Here is a 15932-nt window from a genome sequence, read left to right as displayed (position 1 = left end):
GTAAGCAAGGTGAAGGCAGAAATTACATATTAAAAAATAATCATAAATTATAAGAGTAACAAAATATTAAAAAATAATCATAAATTATAAGAGTAACAAAACATGTTAATATGATTTGTTTAAGCTTAATCACTTAACTAAGAACATGTTGAGGATTATAACTCATTGTCAATCCTTTATCTGGTTGGGCTCATATCTCATTGGTGTTTGTATTTTTTTGGTGAACCTCCTCCTTGTTAGACTTAACAGTGGTATCAGAGTCGTTGGTTTGTCTTGGTGAGCGACTGACAAGTATAATGGTCCCTATACCGAAAGTCTTCTTGGCAAAAGGTATTCAGATAAGCGAGTTCCGTTAAGATAAATGGCGGTTGGAAATGGCTACTCGTGGTTGTGGTTAGTTGAGAATGCTTCCACTAGAGGGGGAATGTACCTATGTGGAAGGGACTCACCCTTGAGGGAGAGATTATTGAGAATCCAAGTGTGAGTCTAAATCCCATATTGGATAGAAATGAGAAAGTAGAGCATTATGTAAAGATGAAAGACCCATTAAGTCATTGCCTTAAGGATTTGGATACAGAGTTATGTCAATCCTTTATGTAGTTGGGCTCATAATGATAACTTTTTGGACGGATTCCAAGCTAAAAGGACATAAATAAATTATCGACTAAACTGTTTCACCTAACTAACCCGCATGATTGGCCTGGTCGTAAGATTGGCCCGTTAGACTCGACCTTTCATCCTTAATAAATTATAAATTTTTAGATCTATGGAATCATTATTAAACATTCATTATTAATATTATCCCAAATTTAGGCAGGAAATTACAAACTCACCTTTTTTTTTTTTTTTATAAAAATCATGTAAAATATTTAAAATTATCTTCAGGGCCAGGTGTTAAACAGTGACAAAAGAGAGTAGACTGGCTTTAAAATAAAGACCGATGGAGATAAATATATAAGACAAATTTTAAGGATTTAAGTTAGTATGAGTATTTTCCTGCACGAGTGATTTATTACTTTTGTAAAACTAATTGCATATTTATGGTATAAGGAACAAATGGCCTAAATTAGCTAAAATGGAATACTATAGTACAAAAAGAAATAAGAATGATGATATGGACTAATTAAATTATAAAAACTACAGAAATTGGAATTACAGAATTTTTTGTCAAAGTAAAAACCAAAGCCTTTTTCATCTTTTTCTCTCCCTATTTTTCTTCTACCCAAAGCGAAAATTACATAACTTTCTCCATTATATAATACATAAGTTACTCATTTTATTTTCTAAAAGTATCACAAATATTACATTTCACGTATATAAGCTCTGCAAAACTATTTGCAACTTTCTACAGTTTTTTTGTTCCTTTAACTTTTCACGATCATTTTGAAGTATATGTATCTAATGATTTATGTGAGTTTTATAATTCTTGCAGAGCAGTTATCTAAGGGCCTTTGCAATGGTAGATAAGTGATTCGACAATCTGGGTTAACTCTCTCCATCCTGCACCATTCAAATGTTTAAGACCAATCAGATTCAAACAAATATAACATAAAACAATGCTTCCTTTGACTAACCTTCTAAGACAAAAAATAAAATAAAAAATTCAAAAATATGTAAAAAATAGATGAAACCTGTAGTTAAGAAGAAAATGATGGAGGAAAATGGTGATCTCAAGTTTGGCCAGGTCGCTCCCAGGACAAAATCTGCTTCCTAATCCAAATGGAATAAAAGAACCTGCTCTTGCTGTGTTATTCTGCAGAATACATAATTTTAACACACATAACATATCATCTTCTGTTCCTCAAAAATCAAACTCACAAGTTCAAGAATGAGTGGAAGAACTTTTTTTTTCTGAAAAATTAATTACTATATATCATACATACTTCCCATCTGGAAGGATTGAATTCCTTTGGATTGTTGTAAGTTTCAGGGTCCATATGCACCCCTCGGTTCCAAACCAGAACTTTCCATCCTTTTGGTATAGTAAAACCTGCAATTTTTCATTTTTCGTGAATGCTAAGGTACTGTAATGAACGAAAATTTTCAAATGTTGTAAGAAATACTGAAAAATATGGGCACTGAATAACTAAACTAAACTAACCATTGATGCTGAGGTCAACCTTTGCCTGTCTAAAGTTCGCAAACGAGATAGATGTTTTGCGCAGCATCTCATGAATAACCTATTCAGAATATAGTTTTCTCAAATTTAAACAGCTTCGTTTCTCATCTTAATGATTCAGACCCTCATAAACACAGATTACATGCCATCAAGAACTTATATATATAAATATAAATCTATATACCTTTGAAAGATATTCCATTTGCTTAATTTCCTTTATGTTCAGTCCTTTCTGAGTGGAGGGTCTTGCTTGCATGATCTCTTCTTGTTCTTTCTGGAAGGTGCAAAGTTCTGTGAGTAAAACCCCTGATAAACAATATAGAAAAATGAAAAAGCTATGAAAACCTTAGCCCTTTGGAAGAAATGTGAGTGTTGTGTGAGGTAGATGATAGTCCACAATATTCCATGAGCAGAACTTTCGTGGCCAGCTAACAAGAACACCAGAAGTAAGTCTATAATGTCTTCGTCCTCCAGCTGCTTACCCTCTTCATCTTTCACTTCCATCAATGAATCCATCATATCCCTTTTCGTCTTTCTTTTTCTACTGTTGCTCCTTCTCTTTAGCTCCACCACACCTTGCAGCAACTTCGTCAACTTCTTTCGTGCCTGAATACACATACATTAAATATTAAAACCGACACCATCACAAAACCGCGATTAACTGCTAAATTCAACATCATAGAATTACGTTACAGCATGTTGGATTTGTTTTCCTTCTCCACGCCAGTTGGCATTGACAGTTACCAATCTCTACCCACTCCAGTTTCACAAGAAATTAGTTAATTTACTTAATTAACTAAACGTTGTTCCTGATTTTGATTAATTAAGGTTGTGGTCTAGGCTTAAAATAATAATTAACCTTGACTGCTTTATAGAATGCAAAGCCTGGGAGATTGATAGGCAGTGACTTAATTCCGCGACTGAAATCTCTGTACAAGTTTTCGACCAAGCCAAGATCCACATGGTGAACATCAGAGCCCATGAAAATGGTGGTGATGATCTTAAAAGCGAACTTTCTCAACTCTGTGAGGAACTCAGAAGGAGTGCTCATGCTAGACAACTCTTCCAGCAGTTTGACAGAAGCATCTTCTATGAGACCTACGTACATGGACAATGCCTCGTGGCCAGTTATGGGAGAGGTGGTTAAGCGACGAAGACGCTTGTGTTCCTCATTTGAGATGCCATGGAACGATCTCTTTCCAAAGAGGGAGGTGGTGGAAGCAGGGTATCCAAGCTTCAGTTGTTCATCATCTGTGAGAACCCTACGACATGTCTCTGGGGTGCATACGATGATGCTAGGGCTTCCAAATAAGAATGTTCTGTACATACCAGTCCTGCCATATCTATATACATATATACATAGTTTGTTGATCAGCCATTTCCATGGTGGACTCATTTTTTATGTGAAGTGTGGAGTGAAGAGAAAAGATATACCTGAAAACAAGATCATAGATAAAAAAATCAGGATCAGATTTGAAAGCTTTGAAGAAGGTGAGCATGTTTCCCAAGAAAGGCCAACCCAGATGACCGGGTGGAAGAGGGTGTTGCATGTTTCTTCCCACCCTTGAAACATAGTACCATTCATTCACTCTCCAAAGAAATCCAAAGACAAATGCATATCCACCCAACAAAGCTGCAAACAGGATGAACCACAAAGAATGCAGAAACATCATGCTGCTTATTTACATGCAAAGTCCAAAATTGTTGAAGGGTATTTATAAAGATTGAGAGAAATCAACTCTCATTTCATATATTATTGTCAACTATATTATTAAAAGGTTTTACACATAAACTTTTTACTCCTTCATAAATACCTCTTTGACAAGTTATACTGGTTATATAAATTTGATAAAGTACTTTTATGAGTGAAAAATGGCTTATATCTGAGAACATAGATATCACCTTTCCGTACTCCCTCTCTTTGTTGAAAAATTTAGGTTTTGATGATATATATATATATATATATATATATATATATATATATATATATATATATATATATATATATATAATATATATATATATGTTCATGGTGTTATGGGATTAATATTTGACTAATGACGGCTAGTTATTTGAGTGAAAGTTTAAGCAAAGATCTTTGGGACCCAACTCTAGAATTAATTATTTACTTAATTGGTTAATTAGCATTAATTGTGTTATACGAAACGACTTGCCTACTTGATATGGTGAATTAGGTGTAACCTTATAGAATATATAGTTAAAGGGTATTATTGTGTTTGAGTTCAAAATGTAGGAAGATATCAAAATCAGGGAAGAAATATTGCAGTTCTTAAACCTATGAAGTTTGACAAATTCTATGATTCGCATATACTTTCTTACAATGACTTTGTTGTGTCTGCAAGGTGGCAACAGGTTGGTTGATATGACGTTGTATATTCACTAAACTCCTCCGATATTACTCAATTTGAAGTGCACAACAAGTTTAGTTCAATCCTCCACGCGTATAACATGGTTATACATTTCCAACTTTATTTATTTTCTGAAGTTTCTTCCTTGAAAATTTCATACCAAAGTATGAATTTCTGTCTTGGAACAAAATTTTCATTTTCTACTCGTATACGTATCCGTGATTCCTTGAGAAGTTAAATGGAAATGGAGGAGTTGTGTCATTAACTTAATAATGGAAAAAAACTATTTTCATAATACACATTCTATATATAATAAATATTTAATTAAAACATAAATTAAATTATTAACAAAAGTTAGTAAAAATAATTGTATAATTTGCATACGATTGGGAAACAGCTGGTTAAATAATATTTCAGAATTGACTGTGTTGTTGAAAGTGAGGTATATTAAAAATATACTTTTTATAACTTTTCTACCGATAAACTCTTTCAGGAGTTCGCGGGACGGTGTCAGTTCAATGCCTTGGGTTACCTTAGTTGATTGGTTCATTCATACGAAGACCAAATTAAAGCTACTCGTTCAAAGTACTCATATATTGCTTATAATTTATAAAACTGAACTAAGGAGATGTGCTCTGAATTCAATTTCTCAGTTTAATTTGCACAAATGTTACACAGTTGACTGATATTGTTGAAGATCGGTGTAATTATCGAGATATTTGCAATATAACTACAAAATTTTGTAAATCAGTTTCTTTTATAAATCACTAGTGAATTATCAAAAATGAAATTTAATCAATAGTCTATTTTCTTATTTATTTCTATAAATAGAAATTATTCAATTAAGCTCTCATCATTAATTAATAAAACCTGACTGATATATTACGCAATAAATAACAATATACAATTAAAAAAATAATAATACTCTTTTTTGGGTACAAACAAAGTTTCACATTAAATAAAATAAGAGATGGACACGAGTTTATATATACATAATATACCTCCATTGGTAAGAGGCCTTTTGGAGTGATACCAAAAGCAAATCGATGAGGATTTGACCCAAAGCGGACAATATCCTACCAGTGTGGAGATCTATGTGTATGTGATGATTTTGAAAGTATTGTGATCCGATGATCAAGCACTACAAGCAAAGTTTGACTCAAACGAAACTCGAAATACTTAGAGCAAAGGTCCTGGAGGCCGAGGACGAGGTGGATGTAGTTGAGGCAATGAAGTGGAGCAACCAATCACATGTGGAGATGAATCTCTTTTTAATGAACTCACCAAGGTGGAGGTCAGATTTGTGTCTTTCGGAGATGACTCTAAGGTGGCCGTAAAGGGATGTGGAACAATCCGGCATATGCAGAAGGATGTGAGAGTTAGAGAGATTAGGGACATTTACTATGTTCCTAAGCTAAAGAGAAATATTTTAAGCATGGGTCAAATAATTGAAAAAGGCAATTCAGTTTTTATAAAAGACCAGATACTGCATTTAAAGGATAAGCATGGTCGTCTAGCAGCCAAGGTAAAAGCGAAGAAAAACCGATTGTATAAACTGCAGCTGAAGATCTTGCATAAAAGGTGTTTGAAGCAAGATATGACTAGCAAGAGCTCAGATAACTTCACTAGTGAGGTAAATGTAGCATGTTTGTTAACAGGTACAGAAGATATAAAATTTGAAGAAGCCATGCTTGATGAAAGATGGAAGAAAGCTATGGATGAAGAGATTCAGTGAATAGGGAGACTTATAGATGAAGCTAATGAAATTATGAATAAACAGAGGGTTGAGCTTGAGGAGTTGAAGAAGGCGACTCTTGAAAAGGAAGAGAAAATATCTAGTGTTCTTGAATCAGACAAAGAGGAAGATGAAGATGTTGAGAAGAACCCGATGAAGATGTCGCCCAATATTGTTGAGAAATCACCTAAGGTCAGAAACGAGTTGTCAAGGTTATTGAGAAGTCGGGCATAACAAAGTCAGTCAAAGCGTTAAAGAGGTCAACCAAGGTAAAAGACATGAGGGGCATAAGGAAAAAGAAGAAGTCAAATATGATTGAAAGAAGCAAGCCCGGTGTCGGATGATACACATGAAAAGCCAAAATAAAGGATGAAAATTTAAGTTTATGGGAGAGTTTTGTTAGAATAAACTTAAATTTTAGGGATTCATTAAAATCTTATTTTATTAGTTTTGGGTTTACTAATATTTGGTTTGATTTTGATAAAGATAAAATAGATATAGGTAGTTTTGATTTTCTTTTATTTAGGAGAGTATTATTTTATTTTATTGATATAAGATAGAGATAAACTAAGTATATTTTATTTTGTACTTCACCGAAAGCCCTATTTACACCTATTTAAAAATTGTCAAGCTTTAATAAAAAAGTAACCCAGTGAATTCAAGAATCAAATTATTTGTGTGGCTCACTTTTTTTAAAAAATTTAAATAAAAAATCACCCTTACAATAATAATGGTAATAAAAATGAAAATATCATCCTTACAATAATAATGATAATAAATATGAAAATATGACAAAATTTAAATTCTTGTTTTCTTTAATTTAAAATTTCTAATTGTAAATAATTCAATCACTTTCATTAAATTTTAAATTTCTATTTTATAAAAGTCCTTATCCAAACAATATGTTTAATTATAATATATTTTAATTTGTTTAAAAGATAAATTACCCTCTTAAATTCCTTGTCTAAACACACTATAAGCTGAATTTGCTTATATTTTTCACTGAAGAAAATAAATATACTCATGCACATTAAGTGAAGAACCAAAAAATCATTGAAGTTTTTATTGTTCCAAAATTACGAAAAGGTCTCAAATGAAATAAAAAGTCAATTCGATCTCATTTTATCTAGGCAAATTTTGTTTTCAAATTCGCAATTAGAGATGTGTCCCCATTTTACCATTGCTTAGTCAGCAAAAAAAAAAGAGTTTTTAACGCCTACTCAAAATTGTCATCCACAGCCTCCAACCGTACAATGAACAGAACCCAAGATTTTAGTGTCACTTCTCCACATATTGAATTTTCCATGAACATAAACAGAATACAGAACCAAGCATGTGTGACTGGTGAAAACAAGTGGTTGAAGATAGTCCACGTAGTATAGTCATAACCAATTCAGAACATTCGGTACAGCAGAAATTCAAAACATAATAAAACAAGTGTAGAATATATTACAGTCTATACTCCTCTGAAGTTTTATCAGATTTTGACATCGGGAGACTCAACATAGGAGATTGAAATCAATTCGGACCTAAACTTGTCATCCCAATCAACATTTGGTCTTGCAAAGCCATCTGCGTCCTCGCCGCTTTCAGGCACAATATCTGAATCCAGAAATTTATCAGGTAAAGCATCAGAGATAGCAATGAGTAACTCACGTGACAGCTCCTCAGATGCCTTCTTGCTCGGTGATTTGCTATCCATATAACTTTCTGATATTTCCTACAAGTCCAAATTTGTTTTGAGGATCCAAAAAATCAGATATTCCCAACATAATACCGCTTGTTTCAGTCTTCCTAATCAATTACAATCATTATCACCACTTTTCTTTTTCTTTTGTCAGTTATACTAATAAGGGGATTGAAATCATTGCACGTGCTTAGTGTCTTCGTGTGCGTTGCTGGAGAAACCCAGTTTTCTATTATATCTTGATCTCATTCTTATACACCAGTCATATGGTTAATAAGTATTAAAAATGAGTTCATAGAGTAAAGGAAAATTATTAAATTAGCAAACCATTACATGAGTATCATAATAACCAAAACATGGCTTCCAATGAAATTAATACAACACACAAATGAAAAAAAAGTGCTAGTAATTTTGAATGACATATGACCACTTCCATATCACCCTTTTCCTTGAAATATTTCCATAAGAGCCACAAGAAAAAATATGACAGCAGCATATTTAAAGTGAATGCAACGTTCACATACTACTTTCAGGGCCATTCCCCTAGTATGATAAACCCCCAACACATTGAACAGCTACGAACGTAACCAAGGTACATGTATAGAACTACCAATAAAGAGAATTTAGTGACAGTCACGCCACTGACAAAGTAAATAATCGCGTGAAATAGCAACAAATGAGGGTAGGTTAAGGCCAAGAATAGCGACAAATGACGATGCTGTCTAATTTGAATAGTTTAGAGACATCCATAAAACTGGTGAGTTATCAAGAAGGTGAAGATAGGTTCCACATTCTGTGCCGCTTGATTATTCAATTTTCTCTGTTTGGCTAGTTTCCATTTCATGGTGTACTTTGAGTGGTTTGACAACACAGATGATCGGATAGTATGTTCAACACCGGGAGCCATGGCTTAGCTAAAGTTTGGTAGACCGGTCTTGAAGATAGAATAATGACACACACACAGAGTTCTAGCATAAGGAAAGGATGGGCTCTTGGAGCATACTTTCCAAGTGGTTCTTGACTTGGAGGGGTACCTTGCATATCCTATAACTAAGAAACTCTGGCCTAACTAGGGGAGACAACATCTACGAGGCCGAATGACACGACAAGAAGCAATAAATCAGACTCCTTTCAACATTTCCAGTCGGCATTAAAAGTCTTCTTCCATTGAGTTAATTATCTATAAAGGCAAAAGGAACGGTACTTGCTAATTCAATCAGAAGGGTTGGCAAAGAGATTGTCTAACACAACCAAACACTGGGTGGATGCTTACACAACACTAAGTGTGCATTCTAACTTCATTTCGTATTCTCGGTTTTATGCCTATATTTGATCTTCTAAGCCAACATGGATCTGATTTCTTGAAGAAGGACACACTTAATACACACTCAACCAAAACAGAAAATACCATTTTGATTCTTCCTGTCCACTACCAAAGAATTCATAAACCCGAAACACCAAAAGGATTATTCAATCAACCATGATTTGTTATTACAGTTACTATTGTTGGTGGCGTTTTTATCTCTTGAAACTAAAAGTGTATGGAAGTGGTTCGATTCCACGGGATCAATATCAATAAAGAACACATCCACTATCACATAATCTTGCAACGAATTTAATTTTCTTGCAATTGGGTCGTTGCAGTTGGCGATCAACATCTCGAAAAGAGTTGCTAATAACAAGACGAGCCTATATTCACGTGAAACAAAAGACCGCACAGAACATTCCGTAATAACGAAAACGCACCATAGAAATTAGGGATCGAAAAATGGATAACGCTACCTTATTTTCAGCGCTTCAGGATGAAATCGTCTTCGCCCTTTCTTCGCCTTCTTCACTCCGATCCTTTTAATACTCTTTGCTAATTTCCCGTCCGTTAGATTTAATATGATAATGTTTATTTCTTTTGATGAAAATTGGCGCTTTATATTCGTAAAATTAGGTATTAGGTATTAGGTATATGTACAAAACAAAAGAGGAAGTCTCGATTGGATCACTCCAAATTAAAAAAAATATAAAAATTGGACATCAGAATTTTTAAGTTTTTACAAACATATGTGTATATAATTTTTTTAGAATTTTAAATTCTCATGTTTAATATGAACTAATTGAAAATAATTTCTACGAAATTATTTCTATTTGAATTTAAATTATAAAACATGGAATGAGAAATCACTTGCGTCTTTAAAATGTTTTTTTTTTCTTGGGATGAGTCCATAAACAATGATTTTTTATTAAATCATGGAATTTAAATAAGAGGTCTATATAAAGTTTAGCTGTGAATGGATTGAGATATACTAATATTCTGGATCTTTCAATTTTAGAATGCTATGTGTGATATTGAAGAGGATGACGATTTTAATTTTCAAATTGATGAGGTAATAAGGGCGATTATGAAGTTTATATGTTAAAAGATTAAATTCATTATTTTATTAACAATTATTTTTTTGTTTTGAAAAATTATTTGAATTTAATATCTTTTAAACCTCTTCAAATGATTTAGTTTATTTTTGTCAAACTTCTTTTAAAATTTAATTCAGTTTTATACTTATTTAATTCATTTCATTCATTTTTTTTTTCAAACACCTTGATTTCTATCACTAATTTTCACATTGTCATTTATATTCAGCACAAATTTCAATGTCGAAGGCTCTTACACAAGCCCATGTTCCATGGGCTTATTGGGTTTAATGTACGCATAATGGAAAACTGACCAGTAAAAGAAATTTCTTTCCGTATCCCATAAATATCAAAATTCTGATTTTGTTATTAAAAAATTTCTTTTAAAGAGCAGCACATCTCAAATAAATATTTTGGGATGCCAAATTTTTTTATATAAATATATTAAAAGGTTTAGACACCAAATATATAAAATATATTAAAATTAAAAAATATATTTCAAATTATTCATAAATTTCATACATAGAAAAAGAGAGTCAAAGTTGTCCTCAATCCCTTCTAAGATTCGTTTATGCTTTTAAGTTATACAATACAAAAACACTTCATTTTCAGTTTGTACAATTTAAAAAATGTATAAAAAAATTTAGATTGTATAACCTGAAACACTTTTTTTTAATCTATCCATGATACAATAATAAATAAAGATGATATCAAAGATAAGAATATGATAGAAATAACAACAACAAAGAAACAAAGCGACATTGAGATAAATTAATCTTTAAATTATTCTCGTGCACATGATAAGAAGAGATAAATCTTCACATTAAAACTTAACGAGTCATCTCTTGAATGAGTTATCTTTTTTTTTCTTTGATTTAACTTTATGATAATTAAAAAATAAATTAATGATCTTTGGTGTATGGAACTTCCAATAACTTTATCAAGTTGAATATATTAACGTATGATATTAAATAATTAGGCAGGTATAACATGCATGTTTGGTAATGTTTGTTATTGTAATAGATTATAACGTTAATAGCATGAAATAATTGTAGGGTTGGAGAAAATAATATCCAAACAATCCATATAATTGGAACGTGAAGATCTCTTATTTGGGTCACTAATAATTGATTAGAGAGAGAAATAATGAAAGGTAATATTGAGATGAGGTAATGGTGTTGGAAATCCCAGTGTTCATTTTTGTTTTCTTTTCTATATTTTATGGAGACTCTCTCAAAAGTGTTAAATGTTGGACAGAAAGGTCTAAAAAGAAGCTGCTACATTTAGGTTATATGCCTTAAAACTAAAAAAAAATAACAGGAAAGTGAAGTTTTAGTACTTTTTACTTTTTATTTTTTATTTTTTATTTTTCACAATTGGAGCATCTATTTACGAGACAGGTTTATTAGGCAACCTAATACAGTGGAACATCCTAAGCGAGGATAATCAATATTGGAAAACAGACTGTTATTGAGAGAAAGCAAAATGTAGTGCTTTGCTTATTCATTAATTTTGTCCTTTTCATTTTACTAAGGGTCTTTTCCATTTAATCACTCTTATTTTAAACCAAAATCACTTTATTTTATTATAATTTGCTAAATAATCTTCAAGTAAATTTTAAATTTAATTTAATCCCACATAACCATTTTGAAAAATAAAATTTACACCGATATAAATTATGGTTGATGTGATACTGATCTTTCTTCTTCTTAAAGTTATATAAATTAAAACTAGAATTTTAGATAAATTATATTAGAGTTTTAACGAATTAGTTGTGCTAAATTAGTTTTCATTTTGTGTATTTTTTATTGCTTTTCGTTCAGAAACTTTTACTGAAAAATTTGTCTCGACACATTAGAAATGTTTCGAACTAGAAAAGCCAAAAGATTATATTTGTTTTTCTGAAATTGTTTATAAAACTTTTATTTCATATATATATATATATATATATATATATATATATATATATATATATATATGACCCAAATGTGGTTCAACCTTGTACGCAATAACTTCTTTTGCTGTTCATAGAAGGAGTTCAAAATCATATGGCACCTTTATTTCAATCTATAACATGGGATGGGATTGATGGGAAATATTAGTTGATGTATTAGCTTTATTATTATTTTTCGAAAATTTAATTAATCAATCATAGATTATTCACAATATAATGGGAGTACAAAAATTCCCATGTTTCTCAAATTTCAATTGCGAATAAAAATAAAAGTATTTATATTCTTAAATACAGAGAAAAAGGAAAAAAATAAACACTAGCAAAAAGAACTGAAGAAAGTCTTGCTTACTTGTGTTTATCTAAATTCGAAGCGTTTGAGATACTTCTTCTTCCTCTTTTGGACACTAATTTTAGATCCTAAATTTCCCTCTTCGTTAAAGTGATTAATCAGTCACAGCTTTTCCATCTCTCTTTGTACTCTATATAATATTATATGGGAAATATTAATCTGATATAATAATCTTAACTTATCCTTTGAATACAAAAAAAGAAAAAAAAAACTTATTCTTTGTTTTCTCTTTCCTACCCATCTCTAAATATATACACAAATAATAAAAAAAATATAAATATAATTTCTAAAAGTATAGAGCAGAAGAGGGAAGAAAAATCTATTTGTATCTATCAAAGTAATTAAACAAAGCTTCTTAAAATTAAGTAACACAAATAAAACATATATATCATGTTAGGAACAAAAGAAAGTTTGATTATTTTCAATTGATAAAGGAACCTAATTGATAAGAGTTTTGTGGGTTATCTATCATCTATGCTGCTGCCTAAATTTAGGTCTTCCATTAAGACAATTAACTATCACTTGTTCAAAATTCGCTTATATTTTTTAAGATGGAAAATTTTGAGGGAGTTCAACTTTTAAATAAATTTAATGTATTATACACTAAAATAACTTATTTAATTATTACAACTTTGAAAAATTAAAACGATGGAAATTTTATAAAATCTTTTCTCACGCAAAAAGAAAAATCAAATATTTGGTGAAGTGATGAAATGACTTTTTATCTAAATCGGACATTATTACTTTTCCTTTTTCGAGTAATGGGAGAAGGTGAAAGCAACTTAAAGTGTTACATTTGGTGTTACTGTCGTTATTGCAATTCCTTTCTTAATTGAGAGAGTCCAAATTCACCATCAATCGTCCTTTTTTATATAATTTTAGTTAATTAATTTGTCATTGTTTGCACTAGTAAAATTGTTGAATAATCTAATTTTAGGGTAGTTCTAAGACCTAAGATTTAATTCGAGAAATAAATCTGAAAATAAATAAAAAGATGAAACATAAATAAGTTATACGTATTTATTTTTTTATTTTATAAGATCAATTTTATTTTTTAAAATTTTTTTTTCTCTGATTTTTTTAGAATTATGAAGTTTGACATTATTTATATTACAAAAATATTATATCATGGAGGAGGTGTTGATGGTGAATCAAGATAGTCCGTCAGATCCTTACAACATTTTAAAAGTTCAGTTAGAACATTGTGGTATTTTAGATGTACACAGAAGAAGAGGAAACAAGAATAATTTTCATTTTCAAATTTTCATTTCTAACAATTAAAATTATTGACCCATAATTCAACATAACCCAAAATTTCAATAGTCAAAATAAATTTGAATACAAATTCTCATTTAGTTTTCAATTCAATCCAATTCCAATTAGCTTATATTGTGTTCAAATTTTCATACAAACTTTCCTACCACAATTAACAAATCATTTTAACACTAACATTAAAAAACTCTCATTTTAACACCAAACATCAAAATATGTTTAATTACTTAGTTCAACTTATCCAATTAGATTGCACACTAAATTCTACAGTGAATCAAACCGCTCACAATTTCAAGTACAAAACACTGCATCTTCAAAACAAGTTAATTCACTTCATCCACAATTTCTCATACAAAAATATTAAATTTTAGGAGAAAAATAATATATTTCTAATGAGACATACTCTAAATTCCCTTATATTGAAACGATTTGAAGAAGGTAAGAACTAAATGGTTGAAAATGAAGTGCTGAGGTAGAACACCACCCACTTTCATCAATGGATTAAAGTTTCAAAATCTAAACAAAATAACACCCTCAAGCTTTGTAACCTAATTTCAGAAAAGAACAAAACCATGCATTATAGTTTTTCTCAAATTTTTCATGTCTACTTCTTTGATGAATTAAAGTTTTGAAGGGAGAAGATAAAGAACACTTACCCTTGCTCCACTCTACTTCCGACCTGGGTTGTACTCTTAGAAAACCAATTAAGGAAGCGAAGGAGACTCAAATTGTAAAATTTTGGAAGAAAGGAAAGAAATGAAGAATAAGGTAGTTGGAGAAGATGATGAAAATCTATAAATAAGTTTCTTATATATAAATTTTAAATTTTTATCTGCATCCCATTGTTGGTATCCTCATATCTTAAACCAACTTGAACATTAAAGTTTAAAACAAATCTTCCATTTTGCTGTTACGAGTTTTGAAAATTTCTGTAATTAGATACATGGAATGGCGCATTCGAAGATAAATTAAGAAGAAACACGTTTTTCATCTCATGCCATAAAATACGCAAGAAAAGTAAAGATCTTAAAGAATATGATTTTAAAGAGGAGTGGGCATGGGAAGGTATGTTTCCACCATTAATTAATATCCAACCATTGTTGATTATACATCTAATTACAGGGATAAAATATGATTATGTGTTGTACATCAAATACAAGTTTACATCATTGGGCAAGCATGCGATGATGTTTAGTGCACTAACTAGTTAATTATCCAATTCATACACATGTCATAGAAAGTTTCTGTGATGGTAATTTAGAATTATCGTAAAGTATTATGGTATTATCCAGTGAAGAGACACGAGATTATGAGACGGAGAAGGTGATAAGTGAATTCAGAGATTGAAATTTGAAAGACAATAAAAATAGTTGTTTATTGTATTGGTAAGGTAATATGCAGAGGAAAAGAAGGAAGCAGAAAAAGGAACCAATGAATGTGCATGTGTGTGTGTGAATCAGCATGGCCTATAAACGGGTCATTGTCTGCCTCACTCACCTCTCTTCACCATACCAACACATCAATCACTGACATCATCAACGTTGTTCCGTGAAATTGATTCTCTTATTAGAATTCGGTCACGACGTTGATGTTTTCTATGAATGATCATGGGTGCCATCTGACTATATATCTTGACAGAGAATATATTGTCATAGAATTTAGGAGAGAAAGGATCACGCTTAGACATGGTGTAGCCCACGATAAAAGATAACCATTTTACAATTTATACATAAAACTTAATATTCTACTCTCTCTATCTATCAAAAGTGACAGTGGTTTTACTCTTCCTAACATAGTCAACATATTTAGATGAACTTGCCATCTAAAAACGTATTAAATTTTGATAACGACAACATAAATGTTCTCAAATATTTGGAGTAATAAAACATATTTTCTTTGTGATTTAGTTAAGGGGATGTTTGTGAGTGCTGTAGCGAGTAAGAAAATTTGCTTTATGGTGTTAATGGTGATAAGTCGGTCAGATTCATGCAATACGAGCAATTCCATTTCACCGTGAAAGTTAATATTGGTTAATCACAATATCCAT

At 31.1% G+C, this 15932-nt stretch overlaps 1 protein-coding gene across 1 annotated transcript; it reads right to left on the bottom strand.

Annotated features, from left to right (window-relative positions):
- Nucleotides 1-1131: 1131 nt before the first annotated feature.
- LOC124823460 (7,8-epoxymelianol synthase CYP88A154-like) lies at nucleotides 1132-3807 on the bottom strand. The gene is made up of 8 exons (XM_047295661.2): nucleotides 3554-3807; nucleotides 2979-3462; nucleotides 2465-2725; nucleotides 2304-2393; nucleotides 2102-2180; nucleotides 1884-1990; nucleotides 1632-1753; nucleotides 1132-1500 (listed from the first exon to the last, which is right to left on the bottom strand). The coding sequence occupies exons 1-8, from the start codon at nucleotides 3790-3792 to the stop codon at nucleotides 1407-1409; spliced, it is 1476 nt and encodes a 491-aa protein (XP_047151617.1). The 5' UTR covers nucleotides 3793-3807; the 3' UTR covers nucleotides 1132-1406.
- Nucleotides 3808-15932: the final 12125 nt, after the last annotated feature.

This window comes from Vigna umbellata, chromosome 10, assembly GCF_029865625.1.
Source record: "Vigna umbellata cultivar VRB3 chromosome 10, Vumbellata_1.0, whole genome shotgun sequence".
Taxonomy (NCBI): Eukaryota; Viridiplantae; Streptophyta; class Magnoliopsida; order Fabales; family Fabaceae; genus Vigna; species Vigna umbellata.
The sequence above is the reverse complement of the archived record's forward strand: the minus strand, read 5'-3'. Positions and strand labels throughout refer to the sequence as shown.